Source organism: Lagopus leucura, unplaced genomic scaffold (genome assembly GCF_019238085.1).
Source record: "Lagopus leucura isolate 7727_CA_CO unplaced genomic scaffold, USGS_WTPT01 Super-Scaffold_100159, whole genome shotgun sequence".
NCBI lineage: Eukaryota > Metazoa > Chordata > Aves > Galliformes > Phasianidae > Lagopus > Lagopus leucura.
Genome location: NW_024962335.1, coordinates 15664436 through 15686066, shown reverse-complemented (window position 1 = coordinate 15686066; position 21631 = coordinate 15664436). Strand labels below are relative to the sequence as shown.

The 21631-nt window shown below is 39.0% G+C and overlaps 1 protein-coding gene across 1 annotated transcript in view; it reads left to right on the top strand.

Moving 5' to 3' along the window:
* The window catches only part of RFX4 (regulatory factor X4), a 75998-nt gene extending 55353 nt beyond the window's left edge, over positions 1-20645 (top strand). Inside the window, exons 16-18 of the mRNA XM_042889947.1 lie at positions 3929-4091; positions 9303-9441; positions 19417-20645. Of these exons, the coding sequence (XP_042745881.1) occupies positions 3929-4091; positions 9303-9441; positions 19417-19689 (575 nt within the window). The 3' untranslated portion in view covers positions 19690-20645. The remainder of the gene's footprint in view (positions 1-3928; positions 4092-9302; positions 9442-19416) is intronic.
* Positions 20646-21631: the final 986 nt, after the last annotated feature.

Sequence of the window (21631 nt, the reverse complement as noted above, 5' to 3'; positions counted from 1 at the left end):
TTTAAAACTTTGGGTTAAGTTACCAGACATTTAAAATGATAATTAGTCTCTATCCTTTCTAAATCACAAAGGCCAGATTAATGATTATTCAAACTGCAGCAATATTGTCATAAAAATGATAGCTATATGGCAGACTATGCTATTCTCTCTCAAAGCTCCTTTGAAAGCTGTGATTACTCATTTGCTAATGCAATGTTATTTGGACAGCCTGAAATGAATTCTGAATTGTAGCTACTTTCTAACACATTAGTAAAGTGATGTATGCAGATTACTGTTTAGTTTCATGAAATACATGTCTGAAATCAGTCTTCATGTTATCAATTGTCATTTTAGGTAACTGTTTTCCAGGTCTGGGCTAGATACTTATGTTTGTGGATCTGCCCAAATTTCAGGAGATAACTTGCACAGAGCTATCAGCTCTCATATTTGTGTTTGAATACAATGACACTGTTTCTGCAAAGTTCCAGCTCCTGAACTCAAGCAAATATATGAGAACATCTAGAGTAAGAGTTTAATTCTAACAATTGCAAAGTGTAAAACTCAGGCAGTTCTCTCCTTCCCAATGGTTTTGTTGTTGTTGTTTTCTACATGAAGAATTCTTTGTTTTGTGGAGGCAGAATGGAGGTCTGACTCATGACTGTTGATTACTTGGGGTTGACATCAGTGCTTGCTATCAGATGTAATACACAGTGCAGTGAGTACCTTCCTTGTACCTGGGTGATCATTTACTTCAGCATACAGCAAATAATAAAATGCAGCATAATGAAGCAACTTTTGGTTCTTTTGGCAGTGGTATACATGAAGGCATCACTGACAACAGGCCATAGTCAATGTTAGCAGTCCCGCTTATACCTGATTCTCGTAGATATCACATGGCCTATTAATTAGTATCCTCAAAATCAAATTTATCTTTAAAAGAAAAAAGAAAAAGAAGTGATAATAAATGAACTTCCATATTTTAATCAAACTCTGAATGTTCAGAACAAAAAGCAGAACAAAACGTTGCTCAAACACTATTGTTTTTCCTTATTTCAGAATGTGGTTCAGTTGGGTTCAGTCGTATCTAAAAGAGACTTCACCTCCTGGAGTTCAATTCTGTGGCCAGCTGAGGAAATCAACTGTATAGGCGTGGGACATAGATGGGTGTTAGAAAGCTAACTAGGAAGATCTGTGACTACTCCCATTCCTTCTTATCTACCCGCCATAATGTTGGCAGTGTTCTGATTGACCTCATATATACCGATACACACAATCTCAAACCTATTGCCATCTTCTGTCCTCTTCCTCTTTGTGACTAGGTAACTCTGAAAACAGTGTGGAAACAGTGAAGGAAAACTCCATTTTCCTTCTGAAGACTAAGAGAATCAAGGCAACAGTAAATTTCCAACACTATCGTGAGAAGATTATTTGAACATCTTTCTGTTACTATGTAAATCCAGGGTAAAACTCAGCATATATTCACTTCTAATTCACAACCTCCAAAAGAAGCCTAGTATTTGTGCTCAAGAGGCATCTGGACAAGATGGCTTAGTAGCTTAGTGGGTGGTAATGGAGATAGGAGAACGGTTGGAATAGATGATCTTGTAGGTCATTTCCAACCTTGTGATTCCATGATTCTGTTTCCTACAACAGCTGTGCCAAATACTATCTGATAGTACCTGGGACAAACTGTGGTTAGGGTAATTTTAAAAAGATATTCACAACTCTTCCAGTGCGAGACCTATTCCTTGTTTCTGTATTGTCTGGACAGGCACAATCTATGTTACACTCTAAACATTGAGTTTAGAATTGAACAGAGACAGCTCCCAATTAGACTTGAATGCCAAGAGCAGCCACATCCTTTCATGCAAGGAGCAGACTTCCCACAGGGAGTACAAGAAACAACTTGTCCTGAATTGACTCATTTTCCTCAGACTGAGATAAGATCACTAGAATTTTTCACAATGGCTGTGGCCACACAAATTAACTATACGTGGTAAAATGTGGAGAATCTTTTGGCTGTGTTACAGCTTCATGCTAGGGCTAGGAAGGTCATGAGTTCTTTGACTCAAAGGGCGATCTGAAGTAATACTTTTGTTTTGTGATAAATTTAAGAAGTGTGGACAGAATGGTATTTTTACCTAGAAGTTAGTATTTGGTTTTATTTTGATTCTCTTTTTTTCCTCTTCTTTTCTCTCTCTTTTTTTTTTTTTCTTTCTTTCCTTTTCCTGTGTGTGTGTTTTTTAATTTTGAGCTTAGTCCTGTTTTAAAACTGTTTCAAATTTTATTTTGGACAATAACACTAGGAAAATATATTGACCTTTTGAAACATTTCACTAAAATTATCCATAGACAAGTTGTTGAAATTTTCAAATTAGTTTTTCTTTTGTTTTCAAATGAAACTATTTTGTGACTGTAGAAATAGCTTTGACTGCTTCCTCTTAAGCTATATTTTCTAGTAAAGGCAGACTTCCTTAAATACTTTTCCTCAGCTCAAGGAACCATGACTGCTGATGGCCAGAATAGCACTGATGTGCTAGCTCTGTTGAGTATGCCTCCTCCTTAGTTTCAGAGAATATCAATCATTCTTAAAGGGGGGAGGTGAAAGTCTGAAAAGTCAAAAATCAGTGACAGACAATGCAGATGTGAAAATGGACCTAGCAAATACATCCTTGACCGTAACACATAGAAGAATGTCTCTAATATAACAGCCCCAGTTCACATCTTACCTTATGAAGCTCAGAATGCCTTTGGTCAGACTCAGAATTAAGTATTTTCCATTGCAAAAAATTATTTCTCTGATTTTGCTAAATAAAATCACATACACCTGAAGAAAATTGTGCACACCTGAAATAGTTTTTTCATTCCCTAAAATCGTGGAGTGAACATGCACCGGGGTGATACGTGTCCCTCTTGGAATTAGGGCCTTTCATATTACAGGAAGTTCCAGAATCCACAGTGAATAAACAAGTCACCTCCTGCAATTCCTTTTAGGTAGTGAAAAAGAGTCAGGAGTGCCTGGACAACCCGAACTAGTGTTTGGATTGGGTTAAATTCAGTGTTCTGGTCCTCATTTGCAGAGTAATCTCAGCCACTATGGTCATGACCTCCAGCAAGAGCTGTGTTATATTGGAACAATGGATCTGTCAGCCTCCTGAGTGAAAAGGGTGTGTGCAAAGGACAAAGGTTTTTCAGCAGCTGGCTCGTGAGTCTGGAGCTCTTGCCTGGAAGGGATCAGAATGATTAAAAAACTCAGCACCTTCCAAGCAAAATGGAAAATCCACTTCTTCACTTTGGTCCTCCCAAATGTTTAAAAAAAAAAAAAATAAATAAAAAGTCAGTCCCTGTCAGAAGAAACATTACTTACAGGAAGAAGATGGCTACACTATATCTGTCCATATAATTTTTATAATTTGGGGATCTACCACTGTGCTACGCAGGCAGGTACCTAGTCAGATGGATTAGGAGAAAAACTGCAAAAGTGTTCAAGAAGTTTTCTTGAGTAACATTCATCTTCTTCCAATCCTTTATTGTTTTAATTGTACGTTCTGTTTCTCTCCAGGCCTGATCAGATGTGAGCTAAACAGGCCAGCAGATTATTGCATGTGAGAGGGACCTCCAGGAGTTGGTGCATCATGTTTGTGAAATGCTAGCACCGCTGTTCCTCTATTGTTGAGTCCTACCCAAGTTTTTTCTGAGCTGATAGCCTCAAGCTACAACACCACCCTCAAAGTTCACAGTTTGAAATGTTCCGGATATGCCTCTTACCTCTGGATATTTGTGCACTCCAGCTGATAATTTCTGCTTTTATTTGACTGTTTTGTTCACTTTGCTGGATGCTATTTCCAATATTGGTGCTTAATGGTTTACTTTCTAGCAGCTGTTTCAAAGCATAACACCTCTATGAACTGGCCTATCTTATCTGCCTTTCTTTAATGTTTGTCTGTAGGGGCTATGCAATCCTATACGTGGTCGCTCACCTACACTGTGACAACAGCTGCTGGGTCTCCAGCTGAAAATTCCCAACAGCTGCCCTGCATGAGAAGTCCACACGTACCATCATCATCTGTCACACATCGGATACCTGTTTATCCCCACAGAGAAGAACATGGGTGAGTGCCTTGTTTGTTTTGTGTGGTTTTCGGGTTGAACCCAAGCTTATGTTTTTTTTGAAAATGCAGTGAAATCCGTTCCTTGATGTAGTAAGTCTGTACTGCAAAAATACTCCATTATTCTTTGGCTGTTGTTTTTACTATATGGTTATTCAGGATTGGATTTACCATCTTACTAAGTCCTGATTAAACTTCAAAACTCAATAGGCCTAGTGAATACTTGATAAAAGGGAAGGCTTTGGTAGCTTTTGGTAGCTTTCTTCCTATCTCTGATTCCTTCTTTTACATGCCATGTTTTACCTCAGAGGCTCTGTGTCCAAAGAACTAACCTCCCATACCATGTCTCAGAGATGACTCTGCTCTTCTGCTCAGCACATCTGAGGCTACATCTGGAGCACTAGATCCAGTTCTCAGCTCCCCTCTATTCTCATTCAGAAAACAGATACAGATTCTTCTCAGTGGTATCCAGTGGCAGCACAAGAGGCAACGGGCACAAACTAAAATAGAAAAAAATCTGTTTAAACTTAAAAAAGAAGACAACAAACAACTTGTTTCACTGCAAGTGTGATCAAACAGTGGAGCAAGTCATATGAAGAGGCTAAGGAGTCTCCATCCTTGCTGATATTCAGAACTCACATGGGCACAGTCCTTGGCTGTGCAGACTTATGCAGGGAGCATACTCTACAATCTCCAGGGGTCCCTTCTGACCTCAGTGATTAGATGATTCTATGACAGTTGTTAAGCCTGCAAATAAAAAAATTCTAAAGTATGGAAAAATAGCCACATTTTCAACATAACATCCTAATCTCATCTCCATCACCAAAATTTGCTCGAAGCACTCAGTTAAAGTAGTTACAGCAGAAATTTCTTTAATGTTATTTCATCTTGGAAAACTTCAGAAAATCAGATAAAGCCTCTGCTCTTTTCACAACACTTCTGTGCCATTGTCACTTGAGTGAAAGTGTAAGTCATAGATATCCATAACTAAAGATAAACAATCAAATTAATCAGTAGAAATGGGCCTCAGGAATACAACAAGTTTAGCAAGAGCCCAGATGCTGACAAAAAATAAGAAGTTCAAAAAATGTCACTGATTTTCTCAGTCTAATTGCATACTCACTATATTTGCAGAAGTGCACAAGTGTGGAAGATTGCATAGTGTTTGTAAGAATAGTAGTAGATTAATTTGGATCCTGTCTCCTTCCCTCATGAATGTGAGAAGGTTTGGATTTATGTCTGAATATCACTGCTATGTCCCTCCTGGAAAAACCCTGGATGATTGCTTGGTGGAATTGAAAACAGAGTAGCTGGGAGGTTTAGGAGCTAACAGGATACGAGAATTGGAAGAGACATGGAACAGGAGTGAATATAGCTGTAAATCCACGTATACACATGAGAATTCATTGTTACTAAAGGAATCTCTTGCCTCTGGAAGATGATTTGGGGAAACAGTTTTATCTGAGTGAATTAGCTTTTCTGAAAGTTAAAAAGACATTCTGTTATGTAACTTCTTTCACTATTTGGTTTTATATGGGACAGGTGTGTAGAAAAAATTTGGTAATTTTAGTGGTATCAGAACATTTCAGTGCTATCTACCTGCTCATCTGTAAGCGTAGCAATAAGAGCTCTTTGTCAATCAATGCTCATGTGGCATCTATCATAAACGTTTCTTGATCTTATTCCCTCTCTACATAGTAGTACTGTGAAGTTTTTCTGAATCATTACACGTACTTATTTTGAATCTGCTGCAAAATCAGCACATTGATACATCAGTTTTTATGCTTCATGTCTAAAGCAACATGCTAGTAGAAACATGTTTCTGTATAAATGTCTGCACAGAAATCCATTAATGACCTCGCCCATGGTGTTTTGAAGCCCAAGACTCATTACAGTTCTCTTAGAAATACTGATTGAGAGCTTGTTTAAAGAACCGTATCTTCAGAGAGGAGAAAAAAATAAGAATACAGGAGACCTTATATGCAAGATTCAAACAGTTGGCTGCCCTGGAAAGAAGCAGAGAGAGATCAAAGTCTGCACTGAGATTTCAAGGTTTCTGGAGAAGAGACAAATAGAGTGAACAGCTGTTCGCTCAAAGGCTGAGCCTCACACTCAGCAAGGGAGGCAGGCAGAGAGCATAAGCTGCATGCTGACCATTTCCCTGTTGCAAGTGAATTTCACAGGAAATGCAGATTCTTAACCACCCAGCATACCTGAGAGTATTCTAACAGCCATTTTGCTGGGTTTACTTCCAATTTTTCACTCTAAAGATCATCTCCTTTGTGAAATATAAAGCCTCCAGAGCATCTTGAGATAGAAAGAGAATACCTAAAAGATCAGAGCAATTCATACAGAGGTATGTTCCTCTCCATACAGAGAGGTTCCTCAGAGTGAAGATGTTTCAAGAACTGAGGACTTGGAACAATGTAAAGCCCTCCTAGCTCCCAAGAGAGATAAATATAGATTGCTGAACTGATTTATACAAATATTTTTTTTCTGTATTTTTGTCTGGTTATAGAGGATATAATATAAATTCAATGACCAAAACGTCTCCCTGTAAAATAAATGCAAATAATTAAGGCCAACTGCATATTAACAGCCAAGAAGAAAGGGCTGAATGATCTCTTCTCCTTTATTAAAAAACAAACAAACAAACAAACAAACAAACAAAAACCCTTATAACAAACAATACTAGTGTAGATTTGTGGAACTGAGAGAAAGCACAATCTTCATAACCACCTTAACTCACTCCAGTAAATCTTCAGTGGTACTCTCCACATGTATACAATATCTGGACAGTAAACAGATCTATAGTATTAATAGGAAAAAAAATCTTCATACCTAGTTGGAATATTCCTTGTTCTGTTTTATGTCCACTGCTTCTCACTCCATGACTGTACACCTTCTAGATGAATCTGGCTCAATCTGCACTATACCCTCCTGATAGATAGTTGAAGATCATTCCTTCGCCTCTCTTTTAAAGACTGGGTAAACCAGTCTTCTCTTCTTGTAAATTGATGGCCTCCACTAGTCTCACTTTAATATGTCAATATCCTTTTCATGGTTGAGAAACTAAAACAGGACTCAGTACTCCAGATGAGGTCCCTTAAGTGCTAAATACAAGGGAATAATCATTTTTAGGTCTGCTGTCTATGCTCTTGCTAATACAGTAAGGTTGTTAGTTGTCCTCTTCATTGCCAAGGCACGGTGGTGATTCATGTTCAGAATTTGCAGGCAATTTTCAGTAAAGCCAATTTCTTTCCAAATGGTCCTAACCTACACCACTGCAGGAGTAATGCAGGATATTCCAGGATTCCCTGTATTGTACAAATGATCAACTGAATATTTTTTAGTGGATCATATTCATATCTGCTAAACTCTAGAATTGCTGCCACTTTCTATCTGGACTTCCCCTAAGACACCCCACCTGTGTAATGTCTCCGCTACTCAGTGACCGTTGATGAAGTTCAGAAGTGACTGTAACGTGGTACTTGGCAGAATTTTTTTTATTATTAATTTTCCAGGCTTTCTTCTGAGGGAGATGTAGGGTTTCTTAATCAAGCACTCTCAGATAGGCAGGAAAATACCACTCTTAAAGGACTATACTAATCTCCTTCTCACATCCTTCAGCACTCTCTCCTGAAGTTGAATAGAGAAAGAAAAAGATTCCTAAACCAAAAACAGACGATAGCAATTAAGAAAAGAAATGTTGTCACTCCAAATTCAAGTGAATTAAAGTGTGTATTTTAGCAAAAAAACAAACAAACAACAAAAAAAAAACCAGCGAGTTTTGAATGAAGAAGATAAGGTCAGTATCTTCCGGACTTGGCTTTACATGGGAATCCAAGGGCTCTCTAGACTATAGGAGAGACCAGCTGGATGAATCTCCTCTTGAACCAGAGAAAAACTGCACTGTGAAATGTCAGGCTTATGAGACTGCCAAAAATATCTGTTGTGGATTTTGCTTCCCAGTCAATTGTGTTGAAGGAATTAACACACAAGATGTCTGCCTACTGTTATGTGGAACAGCTCCACAACACAGTCATTTCTCTCTGCCCCAGCTCTCCACAGATAGCCTATCAAAATCCTACCTTATGAACATCAGCTTGTCTGAGGTGGATTATGGAAACCACTCTTGTTGACAGCTAAACACAAGCGAATATAAGAGTGAGAGCTAAATATTCAACAGTAAATATAGACATGGGAGCTTATGTCTAGAAAATATTGTTAGAGAGGGTACTCAGCTCTCATTGTGAAGCCTTTTGGTTTGCCTGGTCTAAAACTTGACATGGTACCTGTAGAACACCACTATAAAATCAAAAGAATAACAAAGGTGTTTAAACTTTACCCAGTGTAACAATGACATTGAACTTTACAGAAAAAAAAAAGCTGAAATCCATACAAATAACTTTCTTTTATTTCCCACAACGACTTGGCTGCCCTTTTGGTTTGGTTTGGTTTGGTTTGGTTTTGTTTATTGCCATTTCATTTTGATCTAGCATATATTTTAAGGGCTGAATTCGTATCAGATGTTCACATGGCTACACAAAGATGTAGAGGATGCAGAAAATGTAAATTCGTCTTCTGCTAATGAATGATGCACATAATGGTGATCTACAAGCACTGACCCTGCAGCTTCTTATAGCTAAGTAAATTGCTCTCTCCTTTACCCTGGGCTGTTCCAAGACAAGCATTTGAAATGATAAAAGTGGGCAGGTTCTCCAACCTCAATTGCCATCCTGTCCTCTAGTGAGCTGCACTAAAGCTGTTTGTTGTATGCTTCAGATGCAAATCAACACATCTCTCTCCCTCCCCAAGATAAGGAACTTGTGGCTGCAGTGCAAAGAGATGGCTGAACTCCACAGTGCAGTTCCTTAAGTCAAATATTACCACACGTGCTCAGCCTAGCAATTTACTAGAAACATGGCAGTGGGATAGTAATAAAAGGGAGAAAGTGCACAGATGAGCCTGCAGCGTAAAACTTGTCACAGAAACATCCTGAGTCTCTCAATTCGTTGTTGTATTGAACACCCTGCTAAGTGGCAGCTGCTTCCCAGCTGATCTCAGAAATACACACACACATATATAAGGGTTATTTTAGAAATCATTCTGCTATGCAAAAAAGTGCTACTGTATGTCACATGGAAGTTACAGCATTATTAGTGGGAATATAAAGATTATGCCTACTAAATAGTGTTTTTAATTGAATTTTAGATACACAGGAAGTTACAACTACGGTAGCTATAGCAATCAGCACCCCCATCCAATGCAGAGTCAATATCCATCTTTACCACATGATACTGCTATCTCTGGACCACTTCATTACTCCGCTTACCACAGAAGCTCTTCACAGGTAAGTTGGAATAATTTCTTTAAAATTCTTGCTACAACATTTTAAGTAAAGTCGTGCTTGTAAATTTCTTATCAGCATACAAGAACTTTGAATTATTTCTAGTCATTGATAATCACTTTTTTTTTTTTTCTTTTCTTTTCTTGGCATCTTTTCATTCTGGTGGAGATTTTTTTATCAGAAATAACTTTGACTTATGAACTTAGAGTACTAAACTCCAAAATCAAGCAGTCTATATCATATGAAGTGCTTATGTGTTAAGGAGTATCCAAAACCAATTGTTAATATAATTAACTGTGTGTTTCTTAGGCATTGTGAACAGGAAATGATACCTAACAATAAAAGTGTTTTAATACAATTGAAAGGAGATGCAGAGACCATAGTGAATTCTTCTGGTGTCTCTGCTCTTGAGAATAAATACGATTAGGAGTTTGCAAAAAAAACTGTGAGTTTTGTATATCGTTTGAATAACTTTGGGGCACCATTCCAAAGAGGTTCTATCTAATGTGTGTGCTTTGGTCTCCTACCATAAGCTGAGGAATTAAGTCAGTAATTATTTCAGTTCACAAAACAGCCAGTGGGAAACAGCATATATTAAGCATGAAGATGATATCTGGCAACAGTTCAAAAGTAGTGCCACTATAGGAAGGCTTTAGTATACTATGCAACTGGTGTATAGGTCTGTCCTCTGTTGGAAGATCTACAGGGTGCAACTAGAAGCAGGAGGTGATGTCTTTGGGGTATTCCACACACACAGTGCCTTTTATGCTTCATCTGCTAGAAATTTATGTAAGTCTAGTATGGACAACCATGTTTAACTACAGTCACAGACCAGTTGTGAAGATATGAATTTGGCGGAGCTTCGGACTAGAAAACATTAAACATGCATCTCATTCTGGTCTTTGACATTGGTCTACCAGATGATCTCAAGAAGTAATTCCTACTTTATGCTTTATTTTTCCAGTCTTTAAGATAAGAATAATGATATTAATCTCCTTCTAAAGCTTTTTGAGATCAGCTAGGAAGATTGTCTTAGGAAAACGCAGTATGCTCATTTGGACCAGCTCAACAATGGCTCTCTAGTTGATGGAAGCAATAGTTCTACAACTTCTCACCCATTTGTGTAGCAGCTGGTCCACCAAAGAGAATACATCAGGTGTGAGGATTTAAGTAGTTGATGTATCTTTAATGGAAACAGTGAATAAATGTTTAAGTACAATGTACTATGATAGGTTTGTATATATTGTTTTTTCATTACAGCCCATATCCTGTTATCTCAAGGTTTTTTCCAAGGTACATAACTTTTTGACTTAAATTCATCCATGAACTTTCTTTACTCTCTTATCCTTTACTGGAGAAAACCTACATAAGTGGTAGTTCTGAAATGACCTCTCAGGCAATGAATCTGTAGGTAAAATAGTGAATTAGACTTTTATTGTTTAAAAATGTTATTACCCTTACAAGGAGTTTCTTTCATATCTTCTGTCTGCCACACTGACACAGACAGCACAAGTTAAGCAATAAATAAATTAAGCAAAGCAAGATGAAAACGTGTGGTTTTCTCGTCCTGGTTAATATGCTGTATAGAAATAGTAACATACATTAAAATCATTATTTTTTTTTTCATCCTGTAATAAGCTGGCTCTACAAGTGCAGATGTCTGATAACTTTTTCCTCTCTAAGTAGCCCTTGAATTGTCCTGGATGCACATGAAGAACAGTTATCCTTTAATGATTACATCTGAGAACAGCATTATTTCTACCTGTATTTAACATGCTCTTTCTCGTGCTGCTTGTAAACTGAGATGCACTCTCATAGCAGGATAAGGTTAACAAAACCCCATAAATGTGCTCATTCTTTGTTGAAAGATATAAACTGAAAAAAAACTTTCAAAGAATCGTAAACGATCTTACTTTTTTTTAACTAAATGAGCTTCTGTAAAATGCTTTCCCTGGTAACAAATGCTTTCTTAGTTACTTTTAGCCAGAAGTATATAAATGAAAAGTGCTGTTGCCCACAAAGCCTAAAAGGGTGTTATGGAACTACATTTCTTCTAGCGGACTTTCTAAGTAGAACCTGGGCTTGCAGTAGGACTCACGAATCCTACTGCAAAATCAAAATACAGGGATCCAAATTTGCAGTGAATATGTAAACAGCTGCTACTGTACTGAAACCCAAAGAGATGAAATGTGTATTGCTGTGGTAATATAATCAGTCTAGAAGTGGAGGCATTGACCATCTCTCTTCAAAAGAATTCTTTGTTATAATTTACATTCAGTTCAAATATAGAACTCTGTCTCAGCTTTAGCTCTTTAGGATAGTGTCAACAGATTAATTCCCAAGAAAAAATCTGTGTGGGGGGTAAGTTCTCCTCTGCAAACATGGAATCAGAGAGAGCCCTTGTCCTAGACAAGGCTCTGAGTTGAAACTGACAAGATGTAATAGAGGTGGCTTATAGGCTGCAGCTATAAATTACTTCTTTGGTTTGGAAGATCACCATGTCTATCCAACCTCTTTCTGTGGAACTGTGCAATATAATCCAGGTTTTATCAGGTCACTTATTTTAGGGCTGTTTTCCAGCCCAAAGCAATATTCATAAAGAAAGAGTTGTATTTGACTTTTTTGTTTGTTCCTTTCATATAACTTTAAGATGGATCATTTCACATATGAGATTTACAGACAGCCACCAAAACAAATGACATTAGAGCAAACGAGATGGAGGGAATAGCTTTCTTTTGAGGGAAGTGGGGAGTGCTGAACATAAGGGAGGGGAGAAGGAAGCGAGTGACCCTTTAAACTAGAATTGTCAACATGTAGCATATTGATCTTAGCTTCACACACAGAGTTATATGATGATTGCATTGTGTAAATTTCAGGATACCTGCTATGGTTTTGTCAGTGGAATCCTTACAGTGGGGCTGTGCTGGGAAAGAAGTCAGACAGCTGTAGATCTTGTACCACATACAGCTCTTGGAGAGTATAGGTGGCAGCCCTAAGTCCTACCTGAAAAGCATTTGGTCCATATTAGCGAGAGACTCCTGGATAATTTGAATCCACTAGTGTTGAAGGAGATGAAACAGTGATATTTGATAAAGCTGAGGCACAGTGCATCACCCCCTCCCACAACTGACTGGTGAAAGCTCATGAGGATATTGTTATCTCTCACCTGTGAAACAGTCCTGGCACTTACCTTGGCTCACAGAGCAATGTGATGTGTCCTTAAGATAAGTGCAGGTTTTATTAAGTAGCTCTCAGACAGATAAATGACTCGCAGGTGGACAAGCAAGCAGAACAGTGGAGATGACCTGTATAAAAACAGTAGAGGGAAATCAATGTTCTGATGTAGTAATTTCTGCAGCTACTAACCCAGCAGGAACCTAAAAATGGCTCCTTCTGGCAATGCAGGCTGACTAATTCCCACTGCTGGCTAAGAGTCTTTTTGTTGACAGGGACAGTCTGTTCAAACCTTGGTCTTAATCCGAATGTTTTTTTTCTTTCATCAGCATCTGTGATTAGTTCTCAGAACAGTTGTTTCCTTGTAACTCCAGGCCTGATTGCTCATTTCTTGACTTGGCTTACTGGCCGAGAGCCAGGTACACAAATAAAAAAATGATCTACGAATTGATTTGGTGCTACCTAGTTCTCCGTGCAACAGTGCTGAAGTGAATTCAATCACACAATATAAACTCCATCATTATTTGGGAGGCCGTGTAATGTGTGTACATAAACAGAACTATGTTGACTTTATATTTTGTTACGTTCACTTGCCTCGAATTTTAGGTGAACCAGATACCAGGGTAGAAAAATAGATGAGTTTGTCTAAAAGCCTCTGAGTGTTCCTGTGAACCTCTGTCAAGTGTAGCAGAGAGGTACCCGCTTCAGAGGTAACCCCTTCACAATGCCACCATCTAATCCGCTTCCACAATCTGCATTTGGATGGCTTTTGATCACAGCTTTTGTCTGCAGATTTCACCCTGACTGAACAGGATTTGATCCTTTCAAGCTATGCATAAATATTTCAATTCATATAATTCCACCTCTTCCTTAGTCATAAATTAATTAGTGCTGCAGTAATTTTTCTTTGTAATTCACAAGGGTAACACTATTAGTAGGAAAAGTAATGAATGAGAAAAATCTGCAGCAGGATGTTTTTATACTTTAATATACCTAGTAACGTGTAAAGATGCCTGTCATATGAATGTGCATCACTGTAAATGCAGTGCAATACACAGCAAAAAATACAGTGCTATTTTAGTACTCTAACGCATGGCCATTGTGAATCGTATTGTAGGTCCATTTATCCAGGTTCTATATCCAGTTATGGCCAGAAGCAAATGTACAGAGGAAAATTATTAGCGAAAGGATAGGTAGAGAGTGGTCCTTTTACCAGCATAGCTACACTGTGCTTGGTAAGAGCTGACTTGGGGATGTCCTGAGTAGGAAGCAGCAGCTGGACTGTTGTATTTTCTAGCAACTTATTCTACATTAAATTCTTTGAGCTTTTTTTGTACTTAGAGACTCTTAACAATGGGCTGTATGAAGCATGTAATCTGCTATTAATTTTAAACCTGTTACCTCAGAATTGCATTGGATTGCCTATATTTTGGGGAATGAAGAGAAACAGGCAATACCCTTTCTCTCTTTATTTACTCTTACCATTAGAGATGTTATAGATCTCCATCATTCCTCCCACTTCCTTTCTCCATCTGTTTTCCAGACTTAGGAGTTATCTGCATAGATTCTCCCATGGTGGATGCTCTGCACATAGGAATTATACAAGGACAGCACATGGAGGGGGAAAAGGGAAAAATTCTTGTCTATCCAGCACATAACCAGTATAAGCTTATGACTATACCAAAGCAATCAGAACGTTGAATCCTCCCCCACTAAACCATTCTGTCATCCGATACCGAGTAATGACAGAAAGAAAAAAAATCTGTCCAAATCCTACCCATGCAACAAGAATTATTGTTCCTAACTCTACAGTTTCATAACAGTCTTGAGATTATTAAAATGTAGTTGAAGTAATTATGTATTGAATACAACAGGGAACGTGTCTAATTTTTAAATAATAGCAAATGAGGTTTTCATGAGGCTCCAAATGCCTCTCCCAAAAGTACCAAGGTCATTTAGAGTGTCTTGAAAACTTCACCCCACCTATTTGACACACCAAGATTTAATAAGCTTCATTTTGTGGACCAAAGGATTGAATACAGGGTTATAAAGATCAAACTGATCAACAGTTCCAATGCTGATATTTTTTATCAGATCTTCATGAAGTTAATTTATAGCCAGCCCTTCACAATAGCTATCGTTCCTGGTATGAGTTATTTGCAAATCTTAAAGTAGTGGCTGACACAGAATACTAACTTACAGCATTCTGCAAAAACGTGAGCGAATGCACTGTAAAGTCAGAGCCACATTCATAAGGAAAATATTTTGCTGTTTGGACAGAGACACCTTTCACCTCTATGCATAATCAGTCAGTGAGCTGAGGATATGAATAAGGAGATTATTCTCGATCCCCACGCTTTAGGAATTCAATCTTCACTTCTTGGTAGGACATATTTAACGTAGTATTTTCTAAAATAATAATAAAAGACATTGAATTAATTTTTCATTCTTGGGCAAGGCCTTAACAATAATCTTCTTAAAGCGTCCCAGACTTAAATGGCTTCTTGTCTAGGTCTGAGGCAGCAGTTGCAGCAAGTGTGAGTTAGCCCAGAAAATGGTAATTTCCTGTCAAGAGCCCTCCAACAAATGTCGCTTTTATATCTGGCAAAGATCACTAGGCCCCAGTGTTTTGAGTTCAGCATGCTTAAGCACTCTTCATTAAACCGGATGTAGAGTGTGAAAGGTGATTCAGGCAGCATGGGCAGGCATCCGCCCAGATGGCGATGCTTTGGACACTCCAACAAGGCTGAATAGATGCTTCATTGGGTGAGTTAATAGTCAGGCAGGGCCCAATGAGTACTTTAAAAATATTGTCTTTCAATAGTCTCTTCACTGTAGGGAAAAAGAAGTCACTGACTCATTTGCGATTAGCTGACCTACCATTACAAAACTTTCCGTCTTGCATTCAGTCATAACAGAATTTATTGTCAAATACTAGATATTTAGAGTCCATGTTATTTTCAAGCAATTATTCCTTTTACATTCATGACACATTCATAAACACAGCTGCATCGGGTGAGCCTGATGAGGGGGAAGAGCAGAGCACTGTATCCTGTCCCCTTATGCACAGCCATTAGCTCTGCCTTCTAGAAGTCTCAACATGGTCTCTTGACTGCAAATAGGAGGGGAATTATCTTTCCTTTCAGTGCATCCCGAAGTTCATTCTGGGAGCCAAGGTTTCAATCCCAAAACAGCACAGTTTTTGTGTGTCCAAACTACCTAGAAAACATTAGGTTGCTTCCCCACATAAAGTCATGTACAACCAGGCGATCCACGTCCCCACCATTCATTTTGGTTTTTTTTGTAGATATATTGACGTTTCACGCTCTACAAAATATAAGCCCCAGTAAATATAAGCAGTAAATGTAAGCCCCAGCTGAAGCTGGGGCATGTTTAAGGGGGTATGAAAGCAAGTAATTCCTCTATTCTGAAAGCCACAACAACAAGGGAAAATTGCACCAAGTCAGGAGAGCAAAGCGTTCTGTTATGGTTAATGGAGCAAATCAGTTGTTGCATTGGGAAGAGATGAGAGAATCGTTTAAGTACTACGGAATAAGTATAGATCAAACTCATTCTAAACATACTACTTAATACAAAAATTCAGTGATTTGGGGTATAGATCAATGGGTAAGGAAAGCAAAGATCAGTGCAATTGTTTTCAAGTAAAACACTACTGAAGTCAAAGTGTTTCTAGCTTGGCCCACATCTTGCACCTCCACAGATGCCATTCAGAAAAGAACAAATGTATTATTTTGTATGGTATATTTTGTTGTGGGTGTTTTTTGATTTTTTTTCCCCCCCAGTAATAGACCCTGGTCTTGGCTCCTATCATCTACAATCACAAATCACTTTGTACACAGTTGAACATTTCCCAGCATATGAGATCTGCCACGATCTGTGGAGTCAACAGCTATGAAAAAGGGACTTTCACTTAACACCAGTCAACCCCATACACCAGTATAACCTAAAAACTAATGGGCTGCAGCAGGAAGGAAAGAGCCATCTTCTAAAGATCTGTTGTTCTCAATATTTAGGCTTCACAAATTGAGGTTTGATAAACTCTCCTGGAGGCTGCAGACAGAACACAGATGACTCACTGTTCTTAGATGCCTGACTTTCTGACCACTAAAGTTAGGTGAGACGAATCGGACTCTGAAGCTATAGCAAATCACGTGACAAGTTGTTCTCTCTGAATTTGTTATGGCAGCAATTTTGCTCATCAAGATGTTCAGATGAAGGTGGTCAGCAGGCACAAGCGTGACAATGACTTCAACATATTGCCTGTTCATGTCTGCATTCTAAATCCATCAACTATCCTTCCAGGAGATAAAATATGGAAATTATTCAACTTTTTCTGGAACCTCTTATGTTTACTCAGAATATTTGCAGGTTGATTGTTTCTTGACAGTGTCCTGTCTTTATCATATTGAGTTAAAAAGAGAACCATGATCCTAAATTCATATCTCCTTATGTAAAACCACAAAGCTTGTGTTTTTGCTGGGTACTGGCAAGTTTTATCTTGTGCAGAAGATTCTAAAACCTCAAGAAGTATGAAAACTGATTCTTCTGGAAGGGCATATAAAGCTTTCTGCAGTCAGTGCCTAAGCTCTGTCGAACTTTTCTACTGAAAAGCCTCTCAGTGGGTTGAAAATGGAAATTTAGATGATCTTGTACAGACATGTTGACAGTGTTGCCAATACAGCTTATTCTAATATCTGTATTAGCAGTTCTAGTTGTAGTTTTGACATTCCAGTATGGTGCTGCCATTTGCTAGCCTTCTTCAGCAGCTGACTGCACAGGTGATGTGCTGTATATGCTAAATAGTGCAGTGTACAACTTTGATTTCTTCCCCCTCATCTGCTAACTGGTCTGTCTCTGCAGGACACAGTGGAATATGCTAAATCGCAAACTGCAGTATATGGGTCAAAAATAGTCTTCTCTTTCTCCTACTTAATTAGGAGTGGCCAGCATGTGGCTTTTGAGCTGTTCAAATACATTTGCCAAGGCAGGGCTGCTTTCTTGGCTGTGGTCTGGAGGGAGTCAGCAGAAACTCCTCATGGAGACATTGCTGTAATTGCCTCGGGGACCCACACATGCAACTGATTAATGCCACCCGCATCTGGCAGTGGAGTAATGTAATGAGGCCTCTTGGGAATCACTGCCATCTCTCTCTGTTGAACACCTCCAGCAGCTCTTCCCACAGCCACCCAAAATATGGGGAAGTAGTTTTACAGTCCCCAGCTGTACAAAGCTTTAGCATGTATTTTGCAAGTGTTCTAAGAGTCAGATGCAGGAGAGGTGGCAGTCCTACTCTGGAGACAGCGTAATAAGGAAATGTCACAGCTTCAAACAATCCAGTATAATGAAACTTAAAATTACAACACTTTCTGTTTAAAAGGTACAGTCCTCTGTTTGTGGATCCATTCTGTTATGCTCACTGTGTCCATCTGGGGCGACTAGAAACCATCTTGCCTAGTAGGTGTAAAAAGTAGAAGATGTGAAGATACACAGCTGGTCAAAGGGAACAGGGATCCTCACCATCTCCGCAGTGCAGATGGATAATATAAGGGCAAAGCAGGGAAAGCTATTTCTTAAGCAGAGCACAGATGATTCACTCCTTTAAGACAGGCAATAAATAAATACACATTAAGCAAATACTTATAAGCACAGTTTTCTTCCTCTTGGTTGGGCAGCCTGTGACTACAGGGAGAAAATGCTGTTCTCTGTTTTCTTGCTTATCCTTATCCTCAGCACATCTTCTCCTTAGTGGGAGGTATTTGTCAAACTTCTCTGGATTCTACTTTCCAACTGTCACTGTGAACAGCTGGGAAATAGAGAGATTCTTCTTCTGCGTGTCTCTTTTTGTAAGTTCTCCAATTAGCTACCCGCTCTGAGGCCAGACCATGGTATTCTTCTCCAGAAACTGGCAGGGTGGCTTGTGAACATTTGAAAGGGAAGGAGGCACCTTTCCAGTAATAAAGATACTTTTGCTCTCCTCCCTCAAAAGCTATTTGAATGACCGGGACTCAGAACAATTAACGCTGTTTTTTATTTTGTTTTGTTTTATTTTTACTGTATAGCAACTTTCTCAGTTGTGAGGAAAATATTAGCCAAATTCAATTTATTTCTCTGCCGCCAGATATACCTGCCAGTAGCTAGCTCTTCAGTATTTAAACCATAGGATCATTGTACGGTTAGGCTTGGAAGGGACCTTTAAGATCATGTAGTTCCAATCTCCCTGCTACAGGCAGGGACACCCCCTCCAGACCAGGTTGCTCAAAGACCCATCCAGACTGGCCCTGAATATTTCCAGGGAGGGGGAAGTGTTGTGACTCCTTTGCAAAACTCCCTCTCATATTTTGGTTTGACTTTGGGCACTTGTTATATGATATTCTGCCTTCAGTATCATAAAGGTTTTGGAGGGCTGCTCAATCATGCACTTTTATTTATGCTAAACAAAGATATGTGATACACAGATGCAGACACAGAATTGTAGGGGTTGGAAGGGACCTCCAGAGATCACTGAGTCCAACCCCCCTGCCAAAGCAGGTTCCCTACAGCAGGTCACACAGGTAGGCATCCAGGCAGGTCTTGAACATCTCCAGAGAAGGAGACTCCACCACCTCCCTGGGCAGCCTGTTCCAGTGCTCCGTCACCTCACTGTAAAGAAGTTCTTGTGCATGTTTGTGCGGAACTTCCTATGCTGCAGTTTCCAGCCGTTTCCCCTTGTCCTGTCTCCACCCAGCCCTTACTTTAACATTAAGTACGTGATAAATAACTCTTCATTTTTCTCCTTTGTCGTAGTACCCTTTCAACAGCCCAACGTCAAGAATGGAGCCCTGTTTGATGAGCAGTACTCCAAGGCTGCATCCCACCCCAGTGACTCCTCGCTGGCCAGAGGTGCCGGCTGCGAACTCCTGCTACACGAGCCCACCCATGCACTCTACAAGATACGGCAATTCTAGTGACATGTACACCCCTCTGACTACGCGCAGAAATTCTGAATATGAGCACATGCAACACTTTCCCGGCTTCGCCTACATCAATGGGGAAGCCACCACAGGTTGGGCTAAATGAAAATGACTGGCACCAGTGAAGCCCGTATACTTAAAAGAGATGTACAAACTTGATGTTATGTGGGACTTCACGTGGACGTTCCTGAAGGGAGGTGAAGATGGAAAAGATCCTGGGAAGATAAATGTAGTTCATAACATGGGCAGATTGCAGACCAGTATGACTGAATGTTCCTGTAGCTGAAAAGCATTTCTGTGCTATTTTAGACATCTTTTTAGGCCAATCTGTGCCTTTTCTAATTCTGGCATGTGGGCCAACCCAGTGTGATGTCAGTGTCAGTGAGCCATTGCCCCCCCTCTTATTGACAAATATTAATGAGTCTTACAAAGTACTGGGATGGAATATATTTATGATTTGTGTTAAAGACAGGAAATTCACTCTCAGCAGAACTCTGACATCTGTTCTTCTTTTAAGCTTTCAGTGCATTTCTTAAAAACAATTCTGCCAAGCCGTCATTTGCTTGCATCACTTCTTCCACCTGGCTCCTTAAAAGACATGTGTTGTGTAGATTTCAGTTTACAACCTAACTTTGTATGTTGATGCACCTTTCTGTTGATCCAGTAACTCTACAAAAGAGAAGAAAACACGTGTAGCATTGAATTATACACTGCCTTAATTTGACTATTATTGTGTATGTATTTGTGTTAAGTTTGCACAATCTGGAAAAAAAAATCTAACTTCTCTGGTCAGTAATGACAACGTTAAGAATGGACTTGGGGACTGGGAAGATATTGGATTCAGAGCCACATATGTTAAATGTGATGATATGAAGCAATTATGTAAAAAAAGACAATGCAAACACGAATATTCATTTGATTACCTATTGACAGATATGAAAATATTCCCTCAATTCCTTCATGTGGTGATAACTTCTACAAAAGCAAAATTCAAAGCTGTGCCTTTGAACTTATTCTGTACTGTGTATGTGTGGAAAAATGTATTGTATTTTGGGGAGAACTTTTCTTAGACATTTTCTGTCGGATTTGTAGCTATTTGTGAGTTTTTGTTAGATTTTATTAACATAGCTTTTTCTTCTGTATTATAAAATGCACCAAGCAATTGTGGTGGACTTATTACCCTATGGGTAAGAAATAAATAAATGGAGATACGACATCAGACATTTTAGCAATTGTTTTGTAAATAAAATCTTTGATAGCACTCAGTCTGATAATAACCACATTTATGCCTAAAATGGACATAAGTGTTTGTACAGTTGTGCAAGATATATGAGGGATTTTCATGCTCAAATAAAGTTCTTGAAATTGAATAGATACCATTTTAATTTACTTACATACAGAAGCTGCAAACCTTCAAAAAATCCTACAAGTGACAATGTATTTTTTTACCCAGCAAATGACTTGTGAACATGTATAACCAACTGCAAGTGAGCAGTCCTCCACCTGTGCTTCCAGCTACAGGCCGCTCCATTCCGTTTGCCAGGTGATGGCTTTATATTGTTTGGTTCATATCCTGCTATTGTTGCTCACCTAAGTCCGGATATCCACGCAGGCAGGTAAGATATTCTATTTTATTTTCTTTACTGTAACTTACAACAAACATGTTGCCACTGGAATACTGGAATGGGAAATTTCGTCTTCCTTAGATGAGCAAATAAAGTGGCAAGCTGGTCAGATATTGTGTATTCAACCAGTGAGTAAGCTAGTGAGCGTTTGGGATGTAAAGTAACTACAGGAATGAATTGGAAATCTTCAAGAATTGAGGGACAAAGAGTGTTCCAGATGAGGTTTAGCAACTGTTCAGTCTCTTAAACATTCAGTCAAGGTCCTGGTACGTTATCAGAAGCATAGCAGGAGCCTATCTCCACCTTTAGGTACCCGATGAAAATCTTGTTTCCTAAGTGTCACAGACCTTCTGAAATTTTCTTCGTGTAACCTGGTGTTATTACCTAATATACACTCACTCTTCACTTTCATTAAGTGAGGGC